At 58.2% G+C, this 27,319-nt stretch overlaps 1 protein-coding gene across 1 annotated transcript; it reads left to right on the forward strand.

Moving 5' to 3' along the window:
- The first annotated feature begins 16,303 nt into the window (after positions 1 to 16,303).
- FOS (Fos proto-oncogene, AP-1 transcription factor subunit) lies at positions 16,304 to 19,011 on the forward strand. Its single transcript, XM_050898176.1, has 4 exons — positions 16,304 to 16,555; positions 17,006 to 17,251; positions 17,387 to 17,494; positions 17,617 to 19,011. The coding sequence occupies exons 1-4, from the start codon at positions 16,415 to 16,417 to the stop codon at positions 18,223 to 18,225; spliced, it is 1,104 nt and encodes a 367-aa protein (XP_050754133.1). The 5' UTR covers positions 16,304 to 16,414; the 3' UTR covers positions 18,226 to 19,011.
- The last annotated feature ends 8,308 nt before the right edge of the window (positions 19,012 to 27,319 follow it).

Consider the following 27,319-nt stretch of genomic DNA (forward strand, 5'->3'; position numbering starts at 1 on the left):
AAACTAGTGATTTCAGTGAAATGAAGGAACGTGGTAACCTGGGCAACCACGGGATGAATGCCCCCTGCCCAGCCAGCAGGCAGCACTGGGAGCTCTGCCTGCATGCGGAGTCGGCGGCGTGGGCAGCACCAGGCAGAAGCCTGCTCGGAGCAGCATCACAGGGGTGCGAGGCTGCACTGGGTCGTGCGGATGCAGATGCAGCTGTTTGTGGCCGGGAGGAGTCACACGGACTTCGGTACCAACCCAGAGAACCTGGATTTTGCTGTACAGTCACATGAAGCCCCTTGATTCCCAAACACCCTTTCTGAACTGCCTCACTGAATATGCAAAACCAACCTGTGCCACTTCAGGCGCCCCGGTGTGCTGTGCGTGCGCACACGTCCCGTGGCCTTGTCATGGGCCAAAGGAGAAGAAGATAACAGAGGACGCAGGGACACGCTGGATGTTCTGCACCATATGGTTGACATTTGGATTGCAGGGCAATTCCTCAGATATCGGTGAGATAAGATAACAGGCAGTGATGGATACTCAGCAAACAACGTCCCCAAGGAAATGCGAGCAACTTCCAGGTGGCCTCAGCAGGCTGAGGGCAGGACTGAGTGAGGAGGGACCCCGCGGCGTGACACAGGTATCCCTCCTCTCGGCTGGCCACTTCTCCTCTGTTAAGCTATTCAACTCCAGGAGGGAGCTTGTGGGGGAGATGAACACATTTCATTTGCTCTGTGTGGTTTTGGGTTTTTTTCGAGCCCAGCGTGAGGAGCTGCTGCTGTGGCTGCCTAGGTCACCTCTTGCCGTGCTGCTATATATATCTGAGATTCCTGCCTCCAGGAGCTGGCTGGGATCTGAGCCACCTCTCCGAGAGCAGAAGTATCCAGCACTGTCGTGTGACAGAGGTGGAGGGGGAAGGTGGCAGAGCTCCAGGGGACGGGGCATAAATTGCCTTCACAAGTGGGCACATGCCTCTCAGACCAGGAAAGCAGTTTTAAACCTTTTGTCCTTTTTTAACTTTTTTTGGATGCTTTACCATAAATAAAGATTAACGTAGAGATTTTCTCCAGGGCTCTTGTCATCTTCAGTGTTTGACAAATATTAACTCGCTCACCTTCCTGGATCCTTACCCTGTCAGCTGAACGAGGATGGAGAACTTTAGCCCCAGAGAAGAGGATGGGACACCAAAGCACGCACGCAGACACGCAGACATCAGGGAAAGATGTCCCCAAGGTCACAGACCGGGGCAATGTCACAGCATAGCAGACAATCGCATTTCTGGCTCCCTCTCCTCTGTTCAGACCAGTAAACCAAATAATAAAAATCAAAGCCAATGCGGCCAAAAGAGAGAGCTGAAGTTAGACACCTCCATCTGTGTGTGCTTTGGACAATGACACTATTATTTTTACCTAGTATTCAGAGGCTTTGAGCAATTGCAGTTTCTCATGTCATCAGGGAAAGGCTCAGACCTTATCTGGGTGTCTATACAGGGATGTAGGTGACTGTTTTCCAGCTTCTAGCCTAGGCTTTTGTGCTGGCTCTTTTTTCCTGTTTGTTTTTTTCTTAAAGGGGTCTGAGTCTCCACGCAGTGTTTTCTGAATCAGCTTTTCACCACCCTCCAGTACTACATAGCCTGGGGCTCCACCAGGTTGCAAAGTCAGCAGAGACGGAGAGGGGCTGGCCAGCTCTGCGGGTCACCTCCCAGGGGACAGCAGCAGCCCTGGGTCCCAGCCCACAGAGACATGCTTGCTCGAAAGCTCTGGCAGAAGTATTCCTGGTCCGGCACTCCCCTGCTTGGGGGCTCAGCCCTCTGAGACACCTCAGTCCAGAGCTCAGCCTTCGGAGAAGCCCTGCTCTGACCCCTGTGGTGTCCGTGCCAGGAAGGTGAGGGTCAGCGCAGCGCCAAAGCCCAGCTTGCGTGTGAGTGCTCAGCCTGCATTCCCAAAAGGCAGCGACGAGGCGTGGAGCAGTCCTCGAGCGCCTTCGGTAGCCGTGCCCCCCCCCGCTGCCTCCTCCTCTTCCACACATCTATCCCCTGTGGCCACACACCAGCCTCACTGACGGATTTTACTTGAAAGCTCTGGCAGGCTGTGCCGCTAATGGCAGAGTCCTGAGCCGGCTCCCTCCGTCTCCCTGGAGTCCCTGCGCAGACGTAGGTGCACGTCACCGCCTGCTCTAATTTTATCCATGTTTGATGGAAGAGACGAACTGAGCAGCAGGGAGGCAGCTATTTTGGTTTTCTCTGTGGCTGTGGGTTATATAAAGCATCCTGCCATGACCTGCATCGCTCAGGAGCTGCTTCGCTTTCCCCGTCTCAGCCGCCACGAACTGGTGGCTCGGATGCTCGCTCCTGGCAGCTGAGACCTCCACGCGCGTGGCGGCCGCGTGGGCCAGGTACGCCGTACGTGCGCACGTATGGAGAGAGAGCGTGTCAACGAGATTCAAGGGCGACCATCCATAGGGGGAGACCGGGTCTCCTCCTTGCCGTGCGGTGTGACATGCGCTCAGGGGTTTCACTCGTTCCAGCGCCTGCACATCACACATGCTCCCTGCCAGCGTGGGCATGGGCACAGCCGAACGGCAGGCTGCCCGGGGTGTGCAAGCTTTGGCCTGCCAGTGCAGAGCACTGCCGCTTTCATCTCACCCGGGCTGGAGGAGCGGCTCCGTTAGGTGGCAGCAGCAGCAGCAGCCACAGCAGGACCAGCAGGAGCAGCAGCAGCAGCAGCAGCAGCAGCAGGAGGCTGCTCTCCCCGTGGGACTTCTGCGGGTGTGCGGGAAGCCAGTGGGGCCATGGAGGAGCCTGGCAGGGCCAGCCCAGCACCCGGCACTGGGAGCTGGGCAGCATGCTGGGGGACCCCATGAGGTGGAGGGGATGTGGGGGGCTCCTGCCCTTGCTGCCTGCGCTTCCTGGTGCTCTGGGGTACCTCAGTCTGACACTGGCCGAGCCCCTGTGAGATCCCAGGGGCTGATCCCTGGGCTGACCTCCCGCACGTAAGGCACGATGTGGTAAGCGGCTGAGGGCAACCCTGTCCCGTGCTAGCTGACTGCAGCGCCCGGCCTCTGCGCAACAGCTATTTCCCAACTGCGGGGAGCAGAGGCATTACGCAGGGCTCCTCGCCCGCAGAGGCTGCGGCTCCTCCGCACTTGGCCCTCCCAGGCGGTGGCTTCATCAGCGATGCTCCGATGCCTGGTCCCAGGCTGGCGAGGCAGGGCACCAAGCCTGGGGCTTGCTGGTTTGGGAATTTTTGGCAGGAGGCAGCGTGACCGGGACTCCTTCCTCTGTCTGGCAGAGTCTGGGTTAGGCGCTGGAGTCCACTGCCTGGAGGGAGTTTTGGGGAATGCCTCTTGCTTTTGTTTCTCGTGCAAGCAAGCACATTTAATAGTGCAATATAGATTTGGAAGCTAACGTAATTAGGACGTGTCATGATGCCGATTGGCACCTCCCTGCTCCTCCGCTCTCCGGGTCCTGCTTACCCTGTACCCAGCTCTGCTGCTGACTCACATCAAAGCTGCCTTCTCCCTAATGACTGGGGGGTCAGGCCAGGGCCCAGCCCACTCCATGGCTCTCCTCGCTCCCACGCAGTTCCCGCTGGGCCTCCCGCAGCGGCACTGGCGGGACGCACCCACTTCCTAAAGAGTCACCTCCTGGGAACACCGCCGAGCCTCCGTGGCGGCCAAGGCATCCGACATCCACCCCCTGGGCATGTCCCTGCCTGAAAGCCCGTGCCTGCCGCCCGGCCGCTCCCGAGGAGGCACTGCTGGGTGCCGGATAACCCGCAGGGCAAGGGGACTGTGGTCCATGTACAACCACTGCCCACCCACCCAAGGAGCTGCTGGCTGGGGTGGTAGAGCTGCCTCCTCGGAATCTTCCCAGCAGAACCTGTATCCATCTTCCTCATGCATCCCCCATCGGTGCCGGGAGCCCTGGCCCCCCCAGCATGCCACTGCATCCCCTTCACCGGCACGCTCCCCGGGGCAGGCCCCTGGGAAACCGGCGGGCACAGAAGGCATGCCGGAGGAGGGACGGGGTGTGCATGCAGGAGCGTGCATGTGCGCACGTCAGGGAGAAGGAAGCAGGGCTGTGAGTGCTGGAGGCGTTGTAAGCGCCAGGCACAGGCTGACAGGCAAGGGCTGCCGCTCCCGTAGGAAGTTAAACTGTTTCACAACAGTCACGATCGCAGCGAGCGGCTCACTCCAGAGTGATCCTGCTTGCTGGGGAGGGAGAGGACAATCAGCGCCAAGAGGATGAGCATAGCCCAGCCTGGGATACGGGGGAGCATCCCGAAGATTATGCGGATGGATTCGGTGCGTGTGGAGGGAGAGGATTTGCACAGAGAGCGCAGCAGCTCTGTAAGCCCCTGTAGTGCTGGTCAGGCAGCATGCGTTCAGGGTGAAGGGACAGGAGAGGAGTGATGCTATTATGCAGCCCCCTGAAACACTGCTGTGGATGCACCTCGCCGTGAATGCTGCCCGGGGGGGCAGAGGCCACTAAAACCACCAGAACTGGCACCAGAGCAACGAAGAAATGAACAAAGAAACTAAAATGCTTCAGGGAGTGAAAATGTTATGGACTTGGGATAAACCGGAATGGGAGAGCAGCCAATCCCCTCCCCCCCCAGTTCTGCAGGGAAGTGCAATTGCATTCAAATATTGTGTAAAAGGGCAGGTGACACCCTCCAAGCCCTCCTGCTAGGGCGCAGCTCCAGCACTCATTAAAGCCTGTCCTAGTGAGGCAATTCAGTAAAGACTTGTCCCAGGCTTGGACTCATGAAGGCTCTGCAGATAACTGGAGTCCTATTAGCTTGGGGTCATATGTGTGGCCACGTGTCCCGTTTTTTGGCTGGGATAGAGTTAATTCTCTTCTTAGTAGCTGGTATAGTGCTGTGTTTTGGATTTAGTGTGAGAATACTGTTGATAACACACTGATGTTTTAGTTGTTGCTAAGTAGCGCCTATCTTAGGTCAAGGATTTTTTCAGTTTCCCGTGCTCTGCCAGCAAGCAGGTGTACAAGAAGCTGGGAGGGAGCATAGCCGGGGCAGCTGACCTGAACCAGCCAAACGCATATTCCATACCATGGAACATCATGCCCAGTATATAAACAGGGGAGAGTTGGCCAGGGGGTGCGGATCGTGGCTCTGGCATCGGTCAGCAGGTGGTGAGCAACTGCATTGTGCACCACTGGGTTTTTTCCCTTTTTTTCCCCTCTTCTTTTTTTTTGTTATATTCCTTTTCATTACTATTATATTTCATTATTATTATTATTGTTAGTATTATATTTTACTTTAGTTATTAAACCGTTCTTATCTCAACCCACAAGTTTTACCTTCTTTCCCAATTCTCCTCCCCATCCCACTGGGAGCGGGGGGTGGAGTGAGGGAGTGAGGGAGCAGCTGCGTGGTGTTTAGCTGCTGACTGGGGTTAAACCACAACACTATGGTTACACTTCTTTGATACCAGGGCTGTTCGAAGAGGTCTAAGCAACTCCAACTCCTCGGCACTCGCTCACATCCTCTCTGTTGTGCCAGCGCAACACTATACACAGCTGCTCGGCAAACCAGATCCAGGAGCTGATCTGGCAGAAAAGCCATCATCTTTTGTTTTCCAGGGGTTAGTCGTCTGCCAGTGCAGCTCACCACAAGGCTCCAGAGCAGCGCCGTGCACCCCGGCTTGGCTCGGGAGGTGCCGGGTGTTCCTCCCAGATTTGGATCAGCTGATTTAGAGGGAGTTGGGCAGCGGCTAGCAGCGTACCCTGCGTCGTGCCGGCACAGGCGAGTGCCCAGCCGCCCAGGTTGCAGCTCCGCAGCAGTCCGAGCCGAGCTGCAGTAGGCTGGCTTTTCCCACTCCTCCTGGCACAGGACCCAACCTTCTCCCTGTACCGGTTGCTGACTCCTGACTTTGCTCCCAGCCATTTCACCTTGCTAAACCAGTGGAGGACTGACTGACAAAAGGCAGCAAAGGGTTTTCTGCTGGGGTAGCACAAGAGGGTGGCTCCTCACCCCACGGCCGAGAGCTGGACCCAACAAGAAGCGGGAATAGGGTCCCCCTGTGGAGAGGGGACCCTGGCAGCAGCTCAGCCCATGGCAAGCCTGAGCAGCAAGTAGCCCAAGCTGACCTCCAACCTGCTGAAATAAAGTGTTCCGTTTCCAGCCAGGTCAGCTCTCTGAACTGGCTTGCCACATGGCTGCATGCCCGTATGGCCAGCACAAGGGAAAAAAATACATGGCTCAGGCAGGAGGGGACCAGGAGCGATACAGAGCTGTGTGGGTGCCCCCACACACCCCAAATCTCCAGCCGCTTGCTGTCACCCCACGTCACCGCTCAGCTGGGCCCGTGCGCCATGGGGCCGGGTGGGTTTGGGAAGGAGCAGCTGGGGCAGGGCTGGGTGGAGGTGACTTGAACTGCTGCCGCGCATTGAACTCTGTCCTCTGCTCCGCTGCTCCTTCCCCGCAGGGTGAGGTCCTGTGGCAAACGAGGGGGGCACCCCAGCCCTGGTGGGGTCACCGACCAGCAGGATGGGGCACCGGGGCTGCCCGGTTGCTGAGATGAGGCAGAAGCTGACGAGGAGGAGGACACTGGGCTAATGGGCCTCTGTGGCTCCCTGCAGCCCAGGAGCTGTGAGCGCCCATGCCAGCAGCCCTATTGCCTGCACCCTGGGATGGGGCCAGAGGGCAGGCAGCCTGTCCTGGGAAAAGGGGAGCAGTGGGAGTAACTAGTGACGTTTTTCCTTTCTCACTTCAGTGTGAAATGTGGAGAATAAACCACGCCCCTTACCACGGGTACCAGCTGCCTGGACAAGATGCATCTCAGATGGAAATGGAGAACCCCCTGCATGCCGGGCATCAGTAGCAGGCGCTGCGTGGGGCAAGGGCTGTAGGAGGGTACACGTCCCGGTGGGACATCCCTCCCGCTGGCCTCCGTCGCCCTGGCAGCTGACTTCGGACACGCTCTGCATTGCAGCCAGCCAGACCCGCAGCATCATCCCTGCCTTTGGCCACCTACCCACACTTTCCCACATGGCTGGCGGTCCCCGGGTGCAGGTGATCGGGCACCTGTAGCACGTGGGGAGCTGCCGTGACCATGCAGAAGGCCTTTTCTCACGCCCGGTGATTACCTTCCCAAATACTAGCACTTCAGGCTTGCCCTTGAGAAGCAAACACTAATTTCAGCCGCACCCTTTCCTGCCCTGGGGCTGCAGGGCGAGGGTATCCTCAATGTACGCCGTGTTCAGCGACGAGGGGTGTGGGACAGGAACCAGCCCTCGTAAAATCGCCCGGATTGAACCTGCTGCCCTCAGCCTGCCAAACCAAACAGAGCTGATGTAAAGCAAACAGCAATGACAACAGCCTGGCTGCTGGCGAGGGTTGGGCAAGCAGCTGGTTTCCAGTTTGCTGGCCTCAGCAGATGGCGGCAGCGGCGGGAACAGGCGCTGGGAGTTCCCACCCCGCAGGCACCCGACGCGGGGGCCGAGGCCGGGGCGGCCCCTTGGCTCCCTCCTCTCTCATCTGCCGGCGGCGCTTGTGCAACCCCCGATGCGAAGACAGTGTTTGGGGTTTCAGGGGAGTCCCCCAGCCGGTGTGACCCACCCGGCCCTGGCACGGGAGGGGGAAATGCCGGTGGGTGGGTCCCCCCACCAGCCAGCCAGCCCTCCTCGCCGGGCGTTTCACCTAGGAGGGTTTTGGCCACTGTGTGTTGTAGGGGAGGAAGCTGATGTCAGAGGGAAAGACAGCCGAAGCACACCCAAAGGCCGGCAGCCGGGGAGGAGGCAGGGTGCCAGGAGCGGGGCTCTCTGGGGCAGCCCGTGCCGCCCCGGCGCAGGGAGGAGCGTTTGGTCTGTCTGGCCTCCGCCGGGCACTGTCGCCACCGGTCGCGGGAGTACACGCTGGCGCCGGGCAAAGTCTGCCAGGCGGATTTGGCGGAGCAGGCTTTGCAGAGGATGCCGCCGGGAGGGGATGGACCTGGCCGCTCTTCAAGAGATGGACCAGAAAATGCTGAGACATCTGTGGTTCACTTTTTGGTTTCTTTTCGAGGCCACATTTCTGATGTTTGCCTGGATGTCCACTTCACATACGCGCCCCACTCGGCACCCCAGGTGATGAGCACAGCAGACCTGCAGCACACGCGCTGCGGGTGCTCAGCCCGCGCCTGCAGCAGGGCAAGAGCTCATGCCCGCTCGTTTCAGAGCAGTGCCTGCAGCACGGCCTTCTGCAGCCATCCATCCATCCGTCCGTCCATCCGTCCCTCCCAGCCCACCCCAGCCCCAGGCTCTTCCTCCAGCCGGGCTGTCACCACCGCCGGTCAGGCTCCCCAGTGCAGCGGGCTGCACAGCTCATCCAGGTTAAAAACAAATACTCCTTTCAGCGGGATTATTTTTAACCCTGGGCCCGTTTCCCTCCTCAGGTTACCAAACCCCCGCCCTCCCGGCACACCGGGCAGGGGTGCCCGGCAGCTGCCAGCGGTCTGAGGGGCGGCCGCTTCAGCCGGGACTGCCGGCTGAAGGGATCTCTGCTAACCCACGCCCCAGACTGCTGCGTTCTGCCCGTGGGGGCTCCCCCGGGGCCGGGCACCCGGGCTGAGGGGCTCGCCGGGCTGAGGGGCTCCCCGGGCCGGGCGGGCAGCAGCGGAGGAGCAGGCCGGACAGGGGCACCCCGCCGGTGGGGCCGGGCGCCGGCAGCCGCGTGGGCAGAGGGCCGGGGCCGGGGCCGGGGCCGGGGCCGCCGCGGGCTCCCGTCCGACCTCGGCCGCCGCCGCCTCCCAAACAAACAACAGCCGCTCCCGCTGCCGTGGCGACCGAGCCCCACCCTCCGCCGCTGCCATGGCGACGGGGCTCCACCCCTCCCGCCGCGGCTGACGCCGCCGCCTGCGTCGCCCGCGAGCTCCGGCGGGTAGAGGAGGGAGGGGGAGGGCGATGACGTTGCCGGCCCGTTTCTACGGAAACCACGCACCGACGTCAACAGGTTTGTGTGCTTTCAACGTTCCGCCGTCTCCCGGGCAACGTCAGGCGGTCGGCCCGGCCCCAGCAACAGCGCCGGGATTGGACGGGAGGGGCGGGGGGCGGGGCCCGCGCGGCGCTGGCCCCTCCCCCTGCCCGCGGCGGGGTCGGGGCCGCGGGCGTGGGCCCGGCGTGGCCCCGCGGCTGCCCCGCGTGGTCCCCGTCGCTCCGGCGGCCCGTGCGAGGGGTGCCGGTGCGTGGGGCGCCCGGGCCTCGGGCACGGGGTGCGGCGGCCCCGCGGAGCGCTCAGCCGAGGGGGTCCCTGAGTGGCCGCCGGGCCCCTGGGCCCCCAGCTGCCCCCCACCCCGGGCCTGAGGGGGCGAGCAGGGCCCGGCGAGAGCCCGGCGCAGGCTGCCGGGGCGAGGGGTGTCAGAGACCTGGCTGCGATACTGGCCTCAGCAAGCACCCTAAAACGCCGGCGGCCAGTGCGGGTGGGCTGGAGGGGTTCCAGGCAGCCTGGAGGGCTCCCGGGCAGCCCCGCCGCTGGGCAGGAGGGAGGCGGTAGGCCCCAAGCGGGTGGCGTGTGCTGTGGGAGGCCGAGCATCGCCCCCCCCCCCCCCCCCCCCCCCCCCCCCCCGTTCCCGTCCCGGCCCCCGTGCCCGGCGCGTCACTTCAGCTGCATGAGCACAAACCCCGAGCTCCATCCTCCGCTTCCTCACCAGGGCCGGGCCAATCTCTCCAGGCTGTCTCCAGCCCCCTGGGAGATGCAGGGTTTGCCTGGGGAAGGCAGGAGGGAATCCCTATTTAGAGGAACCAGGGGCAGGCAGCTCTCCAGGCTGGCTGACTGGGGCTTTGTGCTGGAGCACAGGGCGCCTTTTCTCCATGTCGGTTCCTGCCCACACCCGGACTGGTGCTCTCAGTGGCTGGGGAGGCCAGCACGGTCGAGGGGTATCTCACACAGGCGAGAAGTGCCAGTTTTGCAGCCCGCTGAGCTCCGTTGAGATCCTAAAGCAAGCAGGGAGAAAGCAAGTTAACCTGTCCCCACTGGCTTGGTTGTGCCCCTGGCAACCAGGCTCCCAGGAGGGGAGTACAGAGAAGGACAGGCCCTCCATGTGCAATCACCGGTCAAACTCAGTCCCAAAGTGGATTGCTGTGCCTCTTCCGTGGGGGCAGGTACTTGAGTTTCCAGGCCTGTACTCTCTGGCCTGTTTATTGTCCACATGTTTTCTGTCTGACCTCAACTGCGAAGGAAATGGCTGATCTCTTCAGGTGCTGGTATGGGCCTGGATAATGGCAAGTGCTTTCCTCGACTTAGAACAAGCTGCAGGCTGGTAGCAGTGAGCAACAGGGACTGTCCTCCAGACCCTGGTCGCCGTGCAGAGATGGAGCAGAGCACCCCAGGTGATCTGCAAATCTCATACTCCTCCCAGGGGTCTCTGCGCAAGCATATGCTTAGCTCTTGTTGCAGTTGCGCAGATACTGAGGGATGAGTTAACACAAAAGATGTTTTCCCGTCCCAGCAGTTCCCCCCAGCCAAACCAAATTGCTTGGCAGATCTGGATCCTTGGGGAGGATCAAAGCCTCGGGGCTGGGCTGGCAGCGCTCCACACTGTTTACATGTATGTATATTCATGGCACTGTTAACCCCAGACCATTTAATAATACTGAATTTTGTATTTATTGCATTTCTTAAATACCATCTAAGGAACCTCAGTTTCCTGGGGTATTCCCAATGTTTGTTCCTAGGGCAGAGAAGGCCAACTCTCTGCGTAGCCATGCCTCATTGTTTATTCTCTTGCTGCGTTGCTGGGGTCTCTGTTCCTGCAGTGGCAGCGTCTTTCCACAGAGCCAACGGCTTCCTTTGGCTCTGCCTTGTGCGCAGCCTGACTGTCCAGCCCGAGGTACAGCTCAGCCAGAGCAGGGAGCAAACACCTTGCTTTCAAATCTCGCCATTTCCTTTCAGCAGCAGCAACTGAATGTGACTCCCACCGGGCCAGGGTGGGCTGAGTCTCCGTGAGTCCCTGCAACTGCCCCATCATTATGACAGCCGAGGATTCAGAGAGACCTTGCTGCTGTTAATGGCTGTCCTCCGGGGCAGCCTGCCTGGCGTGCTGGTCTCTGACACGGAATGGCACAGGAGAAAGGTGATCTGGGGACTACCCCCAGCCAAGCAGGGCTGTTTCTCCAGGCACTGGCAAAGCCTCAGGCTATCCCTCTCCCTCCCAGGCTATCTTCAGCTTTGTGATCCTTTGTTTGTCCTGAGTCCCCCTGAGCGGTTCCCCAGAGCACTCCCCAGTCACAACAATTAGAGGGTTTCTTTCTGTCCTGAGCCAAACAATCTTCAACATCCTGTCCCTTCCCTTCACTTCGGCTGCTTTGTTCTCCGCCTGCAACAAAATCTCCTTAGCTAAGCACAGCGGCCTTTTCCTCCTTCATCTCAGCACTTCCTCCTTTGCTACCCTTGGCCCATTTTCTTCAAGAGCCACCGCACCGATGGAGGGGCAGGACCCCTTTACCCGGACCCCAGCCCCTTTACCCAGACCCCAGCCCACAGCGTAAGCATCGGTGCGGCTGCCCAGCCCCACAGGGAAGAGACGGCTTGTGCAACAGGACCGTCCAGCCGCCACCTCCAGAAAGCTCTTGGATGCAACGAGAAGCCCAAGCTTTCTCTCGATTGTGTGGGCTTTTATTGCAGGCTCCTTGCAGGGTTCCAGCGAGGAAAGCGCAGCTGTGCTTGCCTCGTTTGGATCTTGTTTGGTTATCAGAAAAGACCTGCATCAGCCTGTCTGTCACTGGATTTGAATGTCCTGCCTCGCACCGAGCGCGAACCTATTGCCTTTCATTTCTGGGATTTCACATCTAAATAGCAAGTGGTTCCACAAATGTACGGGTCATTTTGTTTCAGGTGTTTTTTTGTCCTCTCCTCCCGGCTGGTCAGTGCCCTGGGATTATAACCCTGGGATTATAGCACACACAACGCCCTGGGATGGGCCTATGGCACTGGAGCTGGCGGGGAGATAAGAGGCCAGCTTGGCCACGGTGCTCCGGCTCTGTCGCACCGCCGTGGCGCACGAAGGGACGGCGCCGGCAGCAGCAGGAGCTGCGGCTGGAGAACTTTGTGCTTGAATTGCTCTGGGTTATGAACCTCACTCGCACGGGGCGACGGCTGCCAGCCCGGCCCTGGGGCAGTGGGGTGCGGAGGAAGCGCCGCGATGGGCGAAGCCGCCTTTCGGACCTGCTGGCTGTGAGCGGCGCGTGGTTTCGTCAGTGTGCGGAGCAAGGTCCAGCCGTGCCTGACGAGCTACCATCCACTGTGGTGCAGGCAAAAGCAGCAGGCAGAGCGGTGAGAACGGGTGGGAGGGCTCGACGGCGTCATCCGCAGTAATTGGCGGCCCGTGGCATGTGGCTGCACGACCACGAGATGCCGGGATGTCTCCGCTTGCAGTGTTTATTCTTTAGGGTGTCCCTGTCACACACCCAGCTGCTGTGATTATTAATTAATATTTATACTTTGCTTTGGGTATGCGCTGCATTTTAAAGACCAGCAGAGGTGGGAACCCTGCCTTCCTGGAGGCTCCCAGGCTAGCTGGGAGGGTGATAGCTGCAGCGTGTCTTGGGGGGAGCTCAGGCCCCCCGGATAATGTGCTAAGGGCCCTTCCTCCACCCCCTGCTCCCCAGCCACATCAAGAGAGGGGGCAGGCCCCCACCACTGGTTTATTAGCCCCCTTTCCTGCTTTTCCATCCCGTTTGCTCCTGAGCCCTGCAGCCCCTGCCCAGCTCCGCAAGCCTCCCTGGGGCCAGGCGGATGGAGGGGATCCCTTGTGCCACGCAGGGAGTGCATGCGGCGGGGAACACCGGGAACAGTGGGTGTGCAGGTGTGTGCAGTGGGAATTGCACTAATGCCCCTGGAGCCTGCCCATGAAGTCTGTACCGCAACGGGTGTTCCGGCTCTTGCGTGGATCCTCTGATGGTATGGGCAGGGCGCTTGGCCAGACAACGACGGCTTCTCAGTGCAGAGGGGCATTTTACAGTGAGGAGCTATTTTTTGGTGCCCACAGCAGTGTTCTCTGCGTGCCAGCCCTGCTGCTGGACTCTGGCCCCCGGGTTTCCTTCCCACCCACCCCAGCAGCCCCTGGTTAGCTGGAGGCAGACGTCCGTCACAGTGTCTGCCCGGAGAGGGAACGTGGAACCACGCTGCGGTCGGTGCTGCTGACAGAGGGTGGGTCGGGGCTGTCACGCGGCTGCCAAAGGGCCATGCTGCTAGCATGAACTTTCCCCTAGTGAGCGGCCAAATTTAGGCACAGCCATCTTCTGCCCCCGAAGCAGGTTTTGGCTGTGTGGTTTGCACCGGCCCACACACCTCAGGCGCTTCTCTGCTGTGGCTTTCCAAGCCCAGGCTCAGTCACAAGCTCAGCTGAAGGAGGGGTGTGAAAGCAGGGCCAAGTTCCCATGCTGGCACTCTGGGGCTGGGGAGCTCGCTGCTCCCTTGTAAGCCCAGGAGCTGCAAGCTTTCCCACCTCCCTGCTTGGCGGGAGGAAAAGTGGGGGCCAGGCAGGTGGAGGGGTCCCGTTGGTACGCAGGACAAGATCCTTGTTGGATGGGTGCTCTCCTTGTGCCCTGCCAGCACCATTGCGATGCCCAAGCAGTGCAGTGGCCACGGCCTCTTCTGTCTGGCCAGACATCTGGGAAGAGCCATCTCCCTGCCGGCGGTGGTCACCAGCCACCTCCTCCTTGCCAGCACAGGGCCCAGCCATGCCATGGGCTTGTCTGGAGCAGGGGGAAAGGGTCATGCTGGGATGGGGGACCCCTACCCCGGGGCTGGGGAGAATCCTAGTCCCTACAGTGGTGCATCCCTACATCTGAGGCCCAGCCGAGCACTGCTGGAGCCCGGCAAAACCCTGCTGGCCCTGGTTGTACAGGTTTAATAATGTTGTGGTGCTTGATGGACTCGTGGTCCATTCCTCAGGTCGCACTATTTTGGAAGGGCCGAACACCTCTGCCCGTTCCCAGCTGGCAAGAGGGGCGGGGAGCCTTTGTCAGGCTCTGGCAGCACGCTGGCGAGGGCAACCCCGTCACCCGGGCAGGAGGGTTTGCACTCTGTTTTGTCCCTGTGGTACCGCTTGCTTCCTCTTTTTTTTCTCACACACGCTGCGGTAAAACCGTGTGCGCCCCGCGTTTGGAGCAAACAACAAACCCACGTCATGTGTTTTCGCTTTCTCTGTTTCCTTGCCTCCACATGTTAGAAATGTGCAGCATCTGTGCACTTTCCGTTTGGTACAAACAGAGCACGCTCGGTCGCCAGCGGAGATGGCAACAGACAGTTTGCATGGGCGCCACAAAAATATTTTGGGCTTTGGTGAAGCAGGTCCCCCTCCCTGATTTCCAGACACTTCTTTCGGGGGCGGGGGGGCAGTTTGTAGACAGCAGCAGGACTAAGCAGGGGTTTTCTGAAATGTGCCTGGCAAACGTCTGGGACTTGAAACTGTCTTGGAGGCTCTCGCCCATGCTGGGCACCAGTGGTCAACCCAGGCCCTGCTGGGGACGTGGCCACAGAGGTTTGGCCCGCTGCTGGGCCGCTGGCAGGGATGGTGGCGTCGTGGCTTTGCTAATTTGCTGGCACGTCCCTCCTCTGGGCAATGCAGAGGGGGGACCTCCTTGCCTGCAGCCTGGGGCTGCTGAAGAGACCATGCTCGCCCCGCTGCTTCAGCAGCCGGCATAGGGGGAATGCTGGCCAGGGCAAGGAGCCCCCCGGCAGCACAGGGACCTGAGGTGGACGACGCCTGCCCCGAGCGGGGCTAGCTCACGGGACGGCGCTGAGCTGGTGAGAGGCAACGCTGGCCCCCGAGGGTCCTTTCCCAGGGAGCGGTGAGGGCCGTGAGCTGCGGCAGTCCTTGGCTGTCCCCTCCGCTCTGACGGGCAGCTCAGAAATAGCAGCTGGCCCAGTTCTCCCGCCCCCGTGGCCCAGATCTCTAAGAACGGAGGTTGCTCGCGCAGCAACAGCAACAGCAGCAGCATCAGGCGCTGCATTTAGCCCATGAGCTCAAACAGCGGGAGAGGCTGCCAGCAGGATCCCAGCCTGGCTGGGTGACGCTCCTGCTTGGAGACTGCGCTGCAGGCTCTGTTTGTTGCTGTAAACACGCTCGCTGCTGCAGCTTCCCTGTTACTATCTATAGCCGCGATCTCTTGGCTCCCGTGCAAGGCGAGTCTGCGGTCTGGCTCCCAGCTTAGCCTGACCTGAGCCAGGGCTGCCTGACATCCCCATCGTGGGTGGGTGTCTCCGGGCTTCGCTGCAACAAGGATCAAAACAAAACCCAAACTGGAGGAAAGGACGAGCCTCACCCCTCGCTCCTCGCCGGTGGTTTCCCGGTGGCCCCCTGCCCGTGCCCTTGGCACGTGTCCCAGCACCCCCGAGTGCTGCTCCCAAGCTCTCCCAACCTTCCAGGGGGGCTGCGGCCCTCCAGGCTTCCCTGGCAGGGCTTCCCAGCGCCCCATGCCATTACCCTCCCTCTCGACTATTACTCTGCGTATATAATAGACAAGTAAATAGTGCCACATGAGTGTAACGCGTCCCTCGCTGCAGGGAAGGGGGTAGGTCAGGCTTTCCGCACGTAGGGCCCGCCGTGTCCCCATGCCCAGCCGTGGGCAGACCCCGCTCTGTGCCGGGGACGGGGTTTTACTTGCAGTGCAAAGCGCACGCCTGCCCGGCCGGCCCGCTGCGGGGCCCGAGCCCCGGCCCTGCTTTGCCGCCTCCCTTGGAGCACCTTGCTCCGCGGCAGGGCTGCGCGGGGGCTCCGCCGAGCCGCGGTGCCGCCGCCCCCCCCCCGGGAGGGGGTCACCTGCGGCGGGACGGCGCCCGCGGGGGCAACGTTGGCGCGCCGGGGCCCTCGGCGGGGTCTCGCCACGCGTGGGGGGGGAGGGGCCGCCGCGTCCCGTCCCGTCCCGTCCCGTCCCGTCCCGCCCCGTCCCGCGCGCCGCCCGCCGCACTTGGCTGCAGCCTGGAGCGCTTCCCGTCAGTCACGCCCCCTCGCACAGGATGTATCCCATATAAGGATATCTGCGTCAGTGGGTTCCCGAGACCGGCCGTACCACTCCGCGCGGGGGGGGGAATCCCGCCGCCGCCCCCCCCCGCGCCGCCCGCGGGGCTCCCCCCGCCCCGGCGGCCGCCTTCCGCCCCTCGTCGCGGCCGTCTTCCGCGGAAGGCAGTGGCGGGCGGCGCGCGGGGCGGCCCCGGGGGCGGCGCGGGGCGCGCGCGGGGCGGGCGGCCCCCCCCGCGGGCGCGGGTGGCGCGTCCCCAGTGACGTCGGCGGGAGGGTATAAAAGGGAGGCGCCGCGCGGTACTCCAGCAGCAGAGGCAGCCCCGGCGGCGGAGCGGAGAGACGCGCGGCGCGGACCGGACAGAGGGACGCACGCAGCCGGCCCCCTCCTCGCCTCCTCCCCAAGGGCGCTCCGCTACCACCGCATCGCCCCGCACCGCCGGCTTGCGCGCACCGAGCCGACATGATGTACCAGGGCTTCGCCGGAGAGTACGAGGCGCCCTCCTCCCGCTGCAGCAGCGCTTCCCCGGCCGGGGACAGCCTCACCTACTACCCCTCCCCGGCGGACTCCTTCTCCAGCATGGGCTCGCCCGTCAACCCGCAGGTGAGGCGCCGGGCACGCCGGCTGCGCCCTCGCCGCGGGGCGGGAGCACCCGGGCGGGGACGGGACGGGGCTGCGGGACGGGAGCGGGCGGCGCGGGGCTCGGCGGTGCCCGCCGAGGAGGGCAGGTCGCGGCGGGCTGCCCCCGGGCCGGGGGCCGGGCGGGGGGAGCGGCCCCGGTGCCGCGGCGGGGCGGGCGGGGGAGCCATGGCCCGGGCCGCGCTCTGCGGCGGGTGTGTAAAGCGGCTTCATTGATAAAACGCGAGTTCATTGAGGAGACTCCGGAGCAGTGTCTGCGTCAGCGCGGACGTCAGAGATATTTATAACAGGCCGCTCTCGTGTGGAGCCGGCGCTGGCAGCGCGGCGCCGCGGCCGGCGCGGCCCCGGGGGCGGCGGGGAGCGGTCCGGGCGCCCCGCTGACGGCAGACCCCCCCCCCTTCCTCTGTCCCACAGGACTTCTGCACCGACCTGGCCGTCTCCAGCGCCAGCTTCGTGCCCACGGTGACGGCCATCTCCACAAGCCCCGACCTGCAGTGGCTGGTGCAGCCCACCCTCATCTCCTCGGTGGCCCCCTCCCAGAGCCGCGGGCACCCCTACGGCGTGTCGGCGCCCGCCCCCGCCGCCTACTCCCGCCCCGCAGTGCTGAAGGCTCCGGGCGGCCGCGGGCAGAGCATCGGCCGCAGGGGCAAAGTCGAGCAGGTGAGCGGGGACCGGGGTTATTGTGGGGTACGGGGCGGGGGGGGGGGGGGGGAGTGGGGGGCGCGGCCGGCGGGCTGCCCCGCCCGGGGGGCACCGGGCTGACGGCGGGACTGAGCGGCCTCTCTCTACCCGCAGCTGTCCCCGGAGGAGGAGGAGAAGAGAAGGATCCGCCGGGAAAGGAACAAGATGGCAGCAGCCAAGTGCCGCAACCGGCGGCGGGAGCTCACCGACACGCTGCAGGCGGTAAGTGGTGCCCGGGGCGGGGGGGTGTGCCGGGGGGGGGGGGTACCCGGGTCTGGCGAGGGGAGGGGGACTCCAGCCGGGGGTGGTGCCGGCCCTGGCTGACAGCCCCGCTCTCTCTGCAGGAGACCGACCAGCTGGAGGAGGAGAAGTCTGCGCTGCAGGCAGAGATCGCTAACCTGCTGAAGGAGAAGGAGAAGCTGGAGTTCATCCTGGCGGCCCACCGGCCTGCCTGCAAGATGCCCGAGGAGCTGCGCTTCTCCGAGGAGCTGGCAGTTGCCACCGCGCTGGACCTGGGCAGCCCCAGCCCCCCCGTGGCCGAGGAGGCTGCCTTCGCCCTGCCGCTGATGGCTGAGGCGCCGCCAGCCGTGCCGCCCAAGGAGACCGGCGGCAGCGGGCTGGAGCTCAAGGCCGAGCCCTTCGACGAGCTGCTTTTCTCCACGGGGCCGCGGGAGGCCTCCCGCTCCGTGCCCGACATGGACCTGCCTGGGGCCTCCTCCTTCTATGCGTCGGACTGGGAGCCGCTGGGCGCCGGGACCAGCGGCGAGCTGGAGCCCCTCTGCACCCCTGTGGTGACCTGCACCCCGTGCCCCAGCACCTACACCTCCACCTTCGTCTTCACCTACCCCGAGGCGGACGCCTTCCCCAGCTGCGCTGCCGCGCACCGGAAGGGCAGCAGCAGCAACGAGCCCTCGTCCGACTCCCTCAGCTCCCCCACCCTCCTGGCCTTGTGAGGGGCTCCAGCATTGACTGACCTGCCGGGCCCCCTCCCCTGCCCGTGCACCCCCACGGACTCGCTGCTGTGCCCCATGGGGCTCCCCGGGCCTGGGGAGGGCCCCGCCACCGCCACCCCCCAGTCTGGCCTGGTGCCCCGGGGCCTGGCAGAGCGCCCCGCACCGAGGCCTCGTACCTCTTCCAGAGATGTAGCAAATCGCATGGAGTTTGTCTCGTCCCCAATGGCCCATCCATGAGAGCTGGTAGTCTGTAGCATGTCCCACATGGCTGGGTAGGTGACTCCCTCCCCTCCTTAGTATCACTAGCATTAACTAATTAATCTCTTGGTTTTAAATGATTGGAATTTAACCTGGTGCTGGGTATCTCCAACTTGTATCTAGTGCAGCTGATTAACAATAACTACTGTGTTCCTGGCAATATCGTGTTCTGATGACTTAGCAATGACCCATCTTATGTGGGGGGGAAAGAGACTCTATTTTATTTTCCAGTAGGTAGATAAATAGCTATATCCATGTACTGTAGTTCTACATTGATGTTCATTGTAACTTTACTGATCATGCATTGTTGAGGTGGTCTGAATGTTCTGACATAAGTTTTCCATGAAAACGTTTTTATTGTGTTTTTAATTTATTTATTAAGATGGATTCTCAGATATTTATATTTTTATTTTATTTTTTTCTACCTTGAGGTCTTTTTTGACATGTGGAAAGTGAATTTGGATGAAACTTAAGCATTGTTTGCTTATTATTGTTCAGAGACATTGTCAATAAAAGCATTTAAGTTGACTGCTGGAGCTGTCCTTGCATTACCTTTTGCATTGCTTCCCTGTGACCCTAAAGGGGTTCCCTAGCCTCTAATTTAGGCCGGGCTTTATAAACTGCAGACTGGTGCTAGCTGCCTGAGGCATAGGGTGCATTGGGGTGGGAATACCATTGAGGCCAGACCTGTCCTTGCCCTGGCGTTAGTCAGGGCTGGCTGTGGCTGTGCCCTTTCCCATCCACCCCGGTGGGCAGTGGGGTCACTCCTTACGGCCTTCCCCATCTGATCTGTCTGGGTCTGGTCCCCTCCTGCTCCTGTGTGTCACCTGCTGTGGCCTTTCAGCGACAAGCTGGAAGCCTCACTGGAAAGGAGGTAAAAAGGGCAGGTGAGTTCATGCCTCTGAACCAGGGAGGCCATCTCCAGGCTGGGGTCCACCCAATCATTTGCATGTGCCTAACAGCCCAACTTCCTCCTGCCTGGGGAGGAGCGGACATACACCCTTGCTCTGGGTGCCCCTGGACTTGGTCTGGCACCTCAAGGAGTAGCTAAGGCGTATCTTCTTTTGGCCACGAGGGGAGGAGAAATGCTCATCCACTTTCTTCTCACTTTTGGCTGAGTGGTATGAGGCAAAACGCTGACCCTTCCCTTGCCCCTCAGTTTCTATTAAAGCTTGCCCAGCCCTTAAATGAGTACAAGTTATGGCAAATGGCCCACATGCTCCCTCCCTGGGGTCTGTGCAACATGTCCTCTCCTTCCCAAGTTAGTTTAGAGGGGCTGCTACCCTCTGTTGCTCCTGCTGCTTGCGCTGTGAAACACGTGCCCCTCTGGCAGGACAGCAGCTGGGGCAGGTTGCCCCTGCGTGCAGAGCACTACTCTGCTCCCTCCCTAATGCTCGCACGTGAAGAGTCCCACAAGAGCAGCAAGGCCTCCTCGATGGCCTCCAGCCTGTCACTCCAGCCCTTGAGAACTCCTTTCTCAAGGTGGAGGCAAAGATGCCACCTGCGCTGGCACGTGCGTCTGGCTGAAGGCCACCTTGACACCACGCTCTCAGGAAATCTCTGCAGGCTGGCATTCAGGGCTGGGTTTGTGTAACTCCACGTTTCCTGGTCAGTGCAGCAGGCTCTGCTTTCTTCATTCCTTCCCTAATCAGAACACGCACAGGATGTATCTCATCTCAATAGCGTGTATTGCAGTTTCATGGCTTGCTCAACAAGGCCTGCCCTGTGGAAAAGCAAATATTATGCGTGCGGCTTCCCGTCTTTCAACATTAAGCTGGAGGCAGCGCTGACAACTGACGAAGAATGACCCCAGTTGCTACTGAGATGCCACCCACTGAGAAGCAGCTACTTTCACATCGCCACTCGAGTTTACAAGGCCAACACCCTGGCACTGCAAATGCACAGTAGCACTGACCCCTGAAGCAGTCATGTAGGTGTAGCTGCAAGAGAGTGAGACTTACGTGACAAGTAACCCTGTGAAGTCAGTAAATCTGGAATCACAACATGCCTTCTGCTGAAAGGCCATCAGGTTCAGAGCTGGAAAATTCAGAGGTCTCAGAGCCCACGCATGCTGTTGAAATCACTAGACGTTCAGCAGAGAGGCAGAAAGGAGCAGGGGTCTATAGAGTCCCAAAATACCACACAGTCCCCTCAAAGTAGGTGGAGTGATCCTGGCCCCATCATCTCTCATGATCACTGGACAGGTTAAAGCAAAATCTAGTGCTGAATTCTGAGAGCGAGCAGTCCTGCAGCCTAACTAACTGAGGCTTTTCTTTCTAACAGCAGTGACAGCAAGTGCCAAGTGTGTCAGCTTTTGCATTTGTTACGCAATGATGTCAAACTCAGGGGTGGCACTACATGAGACACGTTACGTTTAACCCCAGGCTCCAGCCCTACTCCTTCCCTTCAGCCAGGGATGATCAAGAATTCAGGATGTGCTACATAAAATTTATGGCATGTCATGAATATGATTCATCTGCTTCCTCGCATTTGAGAACTCTGTAGTGAAATCTCACTTAAATCAGTGGGAATCTTGCCACTAACTTCAACAGAGCCATGAGAAGGAATAATGCAGCAATCTCTGCTTCGAATGGATTACATGCATGTGCTTCAATTATAAGCTGTATCTGATACATCACACAGATATCGGTACAAAGCTTTGTGAAACAAAACAATGGAACGAGATAAGACAAGCAGGTAACGCTCGCGTTATTTCTGACGCCTCCTGTGCTCCTCATCCCATTGAGGGCAGTAGTGTAATTCTTAGAAATGAAACTGCAACACAACGCAAGGAACAGTGGAATTGTTATTACGAATTACAAAAAGTAGAGCTTTAAAACAACATGAGGAGCCTTAAACACGTTTATAGGAGAATAAAGAAGGGCTGCAGAGCAAAGCAACCCCGGATACAGGAGGGTGCTACGGTCCAGGACTGCGTCGATGCTGGCAGAAGCTGCAGTCCCGACACGCTCCTGTGCACACCCCCCACACCCCCCCTCACCCCTCGCCTCCAGCGCTCCTGCCCCCAGGCCGCGGCGGGGCGGCCCCTCTCCCCCGCAGCCCTGAGGGCCGGCGCAGGGGCCCGGGCTGGCACCACTGCCGATACCTGAAATCACCGCGGAGGTTCCCAGCGTCGGGCCAGCCCCAGCGCGACCCCGCGGGGCTCTCTCACGGAGCCCGGTGAACGGCGGGCGGCGGAGAGGCCCGGAGCGGGGCTGAGGCGGGCCTTCCCTGGGACCCTCCGCGCTGACCAGGGCCCGTGGCAGCGCTCCCGGGGGCCGTGGCGCAGCTCCCGGGCCCGCCCCGCCGCAGGGACAGCCGCCCTCCCCTCAGGCGGCCGGTGGGTCGCCCGGGCCTCGCCGCGGGCCGCGGGGCGCTGCGGGGGCCACCTCCTCCTCCCCGCCAGCCCCGGGCCGCGCCGCGCCTGCGCGCCCCGCCGCCCCTCCCCGCCGCCGTGTTTACTGTTTGGTTGCCAGGGCGCCGCGCGGCGGGCGCGCCTGGGACGTGACGTCCCGCTCCCCGCGGAGACGCTACGAGCCAACGCCATGACGCAAGTACTTCCGGCCGTGCCCATATATGGCAAAGCGGTGGCGCCCCTCTTCCCGTGGCGGGCGCGGGATGTCGGTTCGCGCGTGCGGCTCTGCGGCGGGAAGGTTCCAGAAAGGGGGGGCGGGGGGTCCGCGCGCGCGAGGGCCGGGCTGTTGGCCCAACGGCCGGCGTGCGGGGCGGGCGGCCGTGTTCCTCAGCCTCGCCCGCGGCGCGGCCCGGCCCTGGCAGTGTCCCCACAGCTGGGGCCGCCGTTCTGTGCCTTGCCCCAGCCTGGCGAAGGTGTGAAGGCCGTGGCTGAGCTCTGTGCGGGGCTCCTCAAAGGTGGGCGCCTGTGGTGGGCTGGCAAGGCTGCGTGGGCTCCGTTACCCGTCCTGCAGCACTCTCGTCCCCTTTTTTTGGGGGGGGGGGGGTGGGCGGAATGTGAGGTGTTGGGAGAAGGAATGGGAGCTTCCCTGGCTCCCCGTAGTGCTGGGTGCTGAGTCACAGACAGGTTTGCATGTAAGAGCTTGTAGCTCTCACTGTCCTTAACTGGGCTTCCCTGGCATCACCTCTCCACCTGCAAATCTCCATGATCAGCTCTTAGCTGGAAGAATTGACCTGTGACTGTGGAAAATAAAAGGTGCTAAAATTCAACTTAACATAAAAAAATGCGTAATAACAATTAGCTTTTATCTCTGTACAGAATTAGGTGAAAGAAAATAATTACCCTTTTTACTGCACTTGCAGTACAAGAGCTGTCCTGTGAAACCTGACTTCAGTGTAGCAGGTGACCAGGCACCTGTATCCTTGAACACTTGTTCTGCCGGTTCTCGTGCCGTTTGTTCTGTTGTTACTTTGCGAATGAATCTGACTCTTCTGCTTTTGGTCAAAACAGAACAGGAAGCCTGCCAAAAAAGTTGTCAGAGCCAGTGGGCAATCACAAATAAATGGGTTGTTCAGAGGAGATAAGGTTCTAGAAAAAAATTAAATTAGTATTTTGTTCTGTGCTCACTGTAGAGGAACTTAAGAAGATTCCTATGCTTATATTCGATTTTTTTAAAGATTTACCAGAGGGTATGTCTCAAGCTGAAGTGTCTGTAGAAAAGGTTGTGAAACAAATAGCTAAAATAAACAGCGCTGAACAATTGGACTGCATGGTATTCATCTGAGAGTTCTAAGAGAGGTCAAGATTTAAATAGCTGAGCTGCTTACTAATGGTTTTGTGTAACATCGCATTTAGAAGTGCTTTGATAACAGAGAATGGGAAGATAGTTAATATGCCAATAAAAAAAAAAAAAAGGCTGGAAAAGTTCTGGAGAGCTGCTGAGCATTGAGCCTGTTTCTGTACCAGGCAAGTTAATGAAAACTGTTTAAAAAGGTGAACGAGTGGGTGCGGGGAGAAAATGGTGTACTGGGAGAGCTGGCAGAGCTTTTCTAAAGAGAAGTCCTGGCCTCACACGTCGTTTGGCGTCCTGTGAGGAGTAGGCAAAGCATGTGAACAAGAGAGATTCAGCTGATGTCGTCTACTTGGGTTTCTAAAAAGCATTCAACAAAATCTATCAGCAAAAGCTTCTGAAGAAACTGTGGAATAAGAGGAGAAGTTTTCACGTGGTTAGATGACACTGGGTTAAAGACAGGTTGCTGGAAGACACAGCAAAAATGTTTTCTCGGTGAAAGGAGTCAATATGTGAAGTTCTGCAAGGATCTGAGTTGGAGCCTGTGGCCTGAGAGGAGCCTTAGTAAAACGTCACAGTACAAAGTGAGTGGGTGATGCAATTTGATGTATCTAAATGTAAAGTGTTTTGAATGGGAGATAAACAATCCTAACTTCAAATATACAGGAACAGCCTAGAAGTTGATTTATCACTTAGCAGCAAGATCTTGGCATAATAATAGTTCTGTGAAAATCTCAGCTCAAGGATTGGTAAATGAGCAAATCAAATATTAGGAGGTAAGAAAGAAGAGCTAGAGAACAAAGCAGAGAGCATTGTTACGGCACGGGGTAAATCCGTGGTGTGCCAGTGCTTTGAATGCTGTGTACAGTTCTGATCTTATCTTCAGAAGGACGTAGAGCACTGTAGGAGGTGCAGGGAAGTAAATAGGTGTTTTGAGGTGTAGAATAGCTTCTGGGTGAGAAACAGATAAATTAACGAGGACTCTTCAGCCTTACAGAGACACGAGTGAGGGGAGGTTTCTTTCAACGTAAGTATGATGTGCATCAAATGAAACTTGGGGAAAATGTGGGATAAAACCAAACTTGAGGAGGTTGTTCATTCCATGTTGTGGTTACTTGTGGAAAACCTTGTTGCATGATGTTGTGGATACTACAGGGTTTTTCTGAGCTGAAAAGAAGTCCAGAAAATGAACAGAAGGAAAAGCTAATGAGGACTATTAAATACAAAAATATTCCCTTTGGCTGTGGAAGTCCTGATTTGTGTAAATTTCTGGGGCCGTAGGGAATACTGCAGGGAGGCAGCGCTTCACCCTGACTTTGTCCTTACAACCTTCTTTGGGTGGTTGCTGTCAGGTAGTGTCAGAAGACTGTGGCTGATAGCAGAGAGGGGGAAAAGGTGTGCTTGATCTGATCAACTGTGACTATGCCTGTGTGGGTTTGTAAGTATTTAGCTGAACTTTTGCTCTTATTCTGTGCTTCCTTATTGTAATGGTATTTGAAATTTGTTTAAATTACCACAAGATGTGATCTCATATGTCCCTGCTCCTCATCCGTTCAGATCTTTTGCTGATAAGGTGGTTCTTTGACCCTGCTTCCGGCAGGCTTTCCACGCATAGTAGGTAGGCTCGTGACCTGGTGAGGTGCTGAAGTGAAACTAACAACGCTCATTCTTCTCATTTGGAAACAGCGGATGTCCACAAGGGACCTGGATATTATATCAACAGGATATCGTGGGAAAACAAAAGAAGGTTGTAACTAGCATGTGGACAAAGTTTCTTTATTATTTCCAATTATGGAGCTCTTGTTCTGTTTCCCCGCCCCGCATCTTTGGCCTGCAGAACAACAGATTTTCAGCTCCTCTTCACTGATTATATTTGAGCTCTGTTTTTATACAAATGTTTTGTAACTTGATCCTGTTGGCTAAAGACAACCAGCTGCAACTTTAAAGGAGTCATTTTAATTCTGATTGCATCGCATCTTCCATTTGGTAAGGATTTAGCTCTTTTTAAATAGCCCATCTTGAATCTTCTCGTGCTAGGGAATAAGGGAAGTGAACCCGACTCATAATACAGTATTTATCTGTTTTTGTTTGCAAAACTAAATATTTGTTTTGAATAGGTAACAATATGGCAAAGGTCATAAAATACAGTAGCAGTGTCAGTTTTAAAGCATGTAATCTGAAATGTACAGGATTCAGATATTACCAGGTTATTGGGGTTTTTAAGTAAAACATTATTTTGACACTGCTCTGAAGTATAGTGGGTGCTTCAGCATGAGAATGATGCAATTCCTGCTATGAAGCATTTGAACTCTAATTGTAGGAGAAATGACAGTTGCCAGTAGCACACGGTAGAAAGAAGGACAAGCTCTGTTAGAGCATTTAAGCATGTGGTATGGTAATTGAATTAAAATAGTAACGTAACCTAATGATGATGTGTCACTAACCTTGAGGACACCAAGGAAGATATACCAAAGTAATTTGCTGTCATTACATAGGAGCTGAGCGCAAAGCCAAGAATGGGGTTTCGGCACAGATAAGGACTTCACTCTGAGACTTTCAAAGAGTTCAGCTCTTCACAGCTTTAACTATTCATGGGAGCCTCAGATCCTCCCATCCTCCCCCCCTTTTTTTTTTTGTTGCTGTTTATCAGCAAGTTCCAGGTGCCACAAGCCTGGGTTCCTTAGCTATGCCTGTGTTGCTGAATCAAAGGGGGTAGGTAGCAAGCTTGAGCATTAGACTGCTGATTTTCCACCCTGCTCTGCTACATGGTAGTAACTCTGGACCCTGAAGCAGTCTTGGCCTATGTCAGCTAGCAATCTCCCAAAATGGTGCTTGGCCGTAGTTCAGAGGGTAGTGTGTGTCCGATGAGCAGTGGGCAAGGCTGCATGAAACCGGGCTCCCTCCACTCTACTGGGTCATCCAGCAATATCCTAGCAGGTTTCATCCTATCAAACACACTTCTGTGCTTTGGCATATGACAAGTCCTTTAGCTTGATGTTGTAAATCGCCCCTCTGGGCTACAGCACAGCCCTCGTTTCTTCAACTCTGGGTGTTTGAAATAAACACCCTTCAAATAATACTTATGCCCTAAGGCTACAGGGACACCACATGTATTTCGGAGGCGACCACAGGCCAAGTGCTGTGTAGTGTGGATGTGCTGAGTGTACCGCCTGGCCCTTCCACCACAGAACAGTTCCTGTCTGCTTCATTTGGTATTGTAGATGCTGCCTGTGTCACCACTCTATAAATGAGCTCTGGCAGCTTAGAGGATTTACCTCACTGTAAGGGTTGTGTAAGGTGTTCAGTGCTCCAAAAAGAATCCTGATGACTGCAGTGTTTGGTAAACTACCCCCAAATCATCCTAAATATTGGGTGGGATTTAAGGGAAACATGAACTACTGTTTTCACTGAAAGGTAGATACGTAGCTGTAATTGGAGACAAATACAGTGAAATAACACACAAGGAAGCATGTTACTCTACCTGGTGGTTTATCTTCAAGATCTTTGTTTCAGTCTGCGGGCTGAGCTGAGAGGCGTGGCAAGCTGATGGGATGGTTTCCACAGCTTTTAGAACTGCAGAATGATACTCATACAAGCTACCTCCCCCAGAAGGGATGTTCCTGGTTAGGAACATTTATCTGAGAAAAGTTTTGGGTATACTGTACATACCTCTACGTTCCTAGGGGCCCTACTGAGGGCAAATGCTTCACTGGGTATGGCTTCTGGCTCTTAGTGCCAGCACATTTAGTCAAGACCTGAACTTGTAATTGCCTTCCTAATGAAAATCTTTTTGTTGTAGCTTTAGTCTGTCCTGGTTTTGGCTAGGACAGAGTTAATTTTCTTCCTAGTAGCTGGTATAGTGCTGTGTTTTGGATTTAGTAGGAAAAGAATGTTGATAACACACTGATGTTTTTAGTTGTTGCTAAGTAGTGTTTATACTAAGTCAAGGATTTCTCAGCTTCTCGTGCCCAGCCAGCAAGAAGGCTGGAGGGGCACAAGAAGCTGGGAGGGGACACCGCCAGGACAGCTGACCCAAACTGGCCAAAGAGCTATTCCATACCATATGACATCATGCCCAGTATATAAACTGGGGGGAGTTGGCTGGGAGGGGGATCGCGGCTCGGGAACTAACT

The sequence above is a fragment of the Gymnogyps californianus genome, chromosome 5 (assembly GCF_018139145.2).
Source record: "Gymnogyps californianus isolate 813 chromosome 5, ASM1813914v2, whole genome shotgun sequence".
Taxonomy (NCBI): Eukaryota; Metazoa; Chordata; class Aves; order Accipitriformes; family Cathartidae; genus Gymnogyps; species Gymnogyps californianus.

Bases quoted from the DNA above. Each gene is read 5' to 3' on its own strand.
- FOS (XM_050898176.1), top strand. From the start codon at position 16,415: ATGATGTACCAGGGCTTCGCCGGAGAGTACGAGGCGCCCTCCTCCCGC. The intron at 16,556-17,005 runs GTGAGGCGCCGG...TCTGTCCCACAG, and splicing joins GCTCGCCCGTCAACCCGCAG to GACTTCTGCACCGACCTGGC. The intron at 17,495-17,616 runs GTAAGTGGTGCC...CTCTCTCTGCAG, and splicing joins TCACCGACACGCTGCAGGCG to GAGACCGACCAGCTGGAGGA.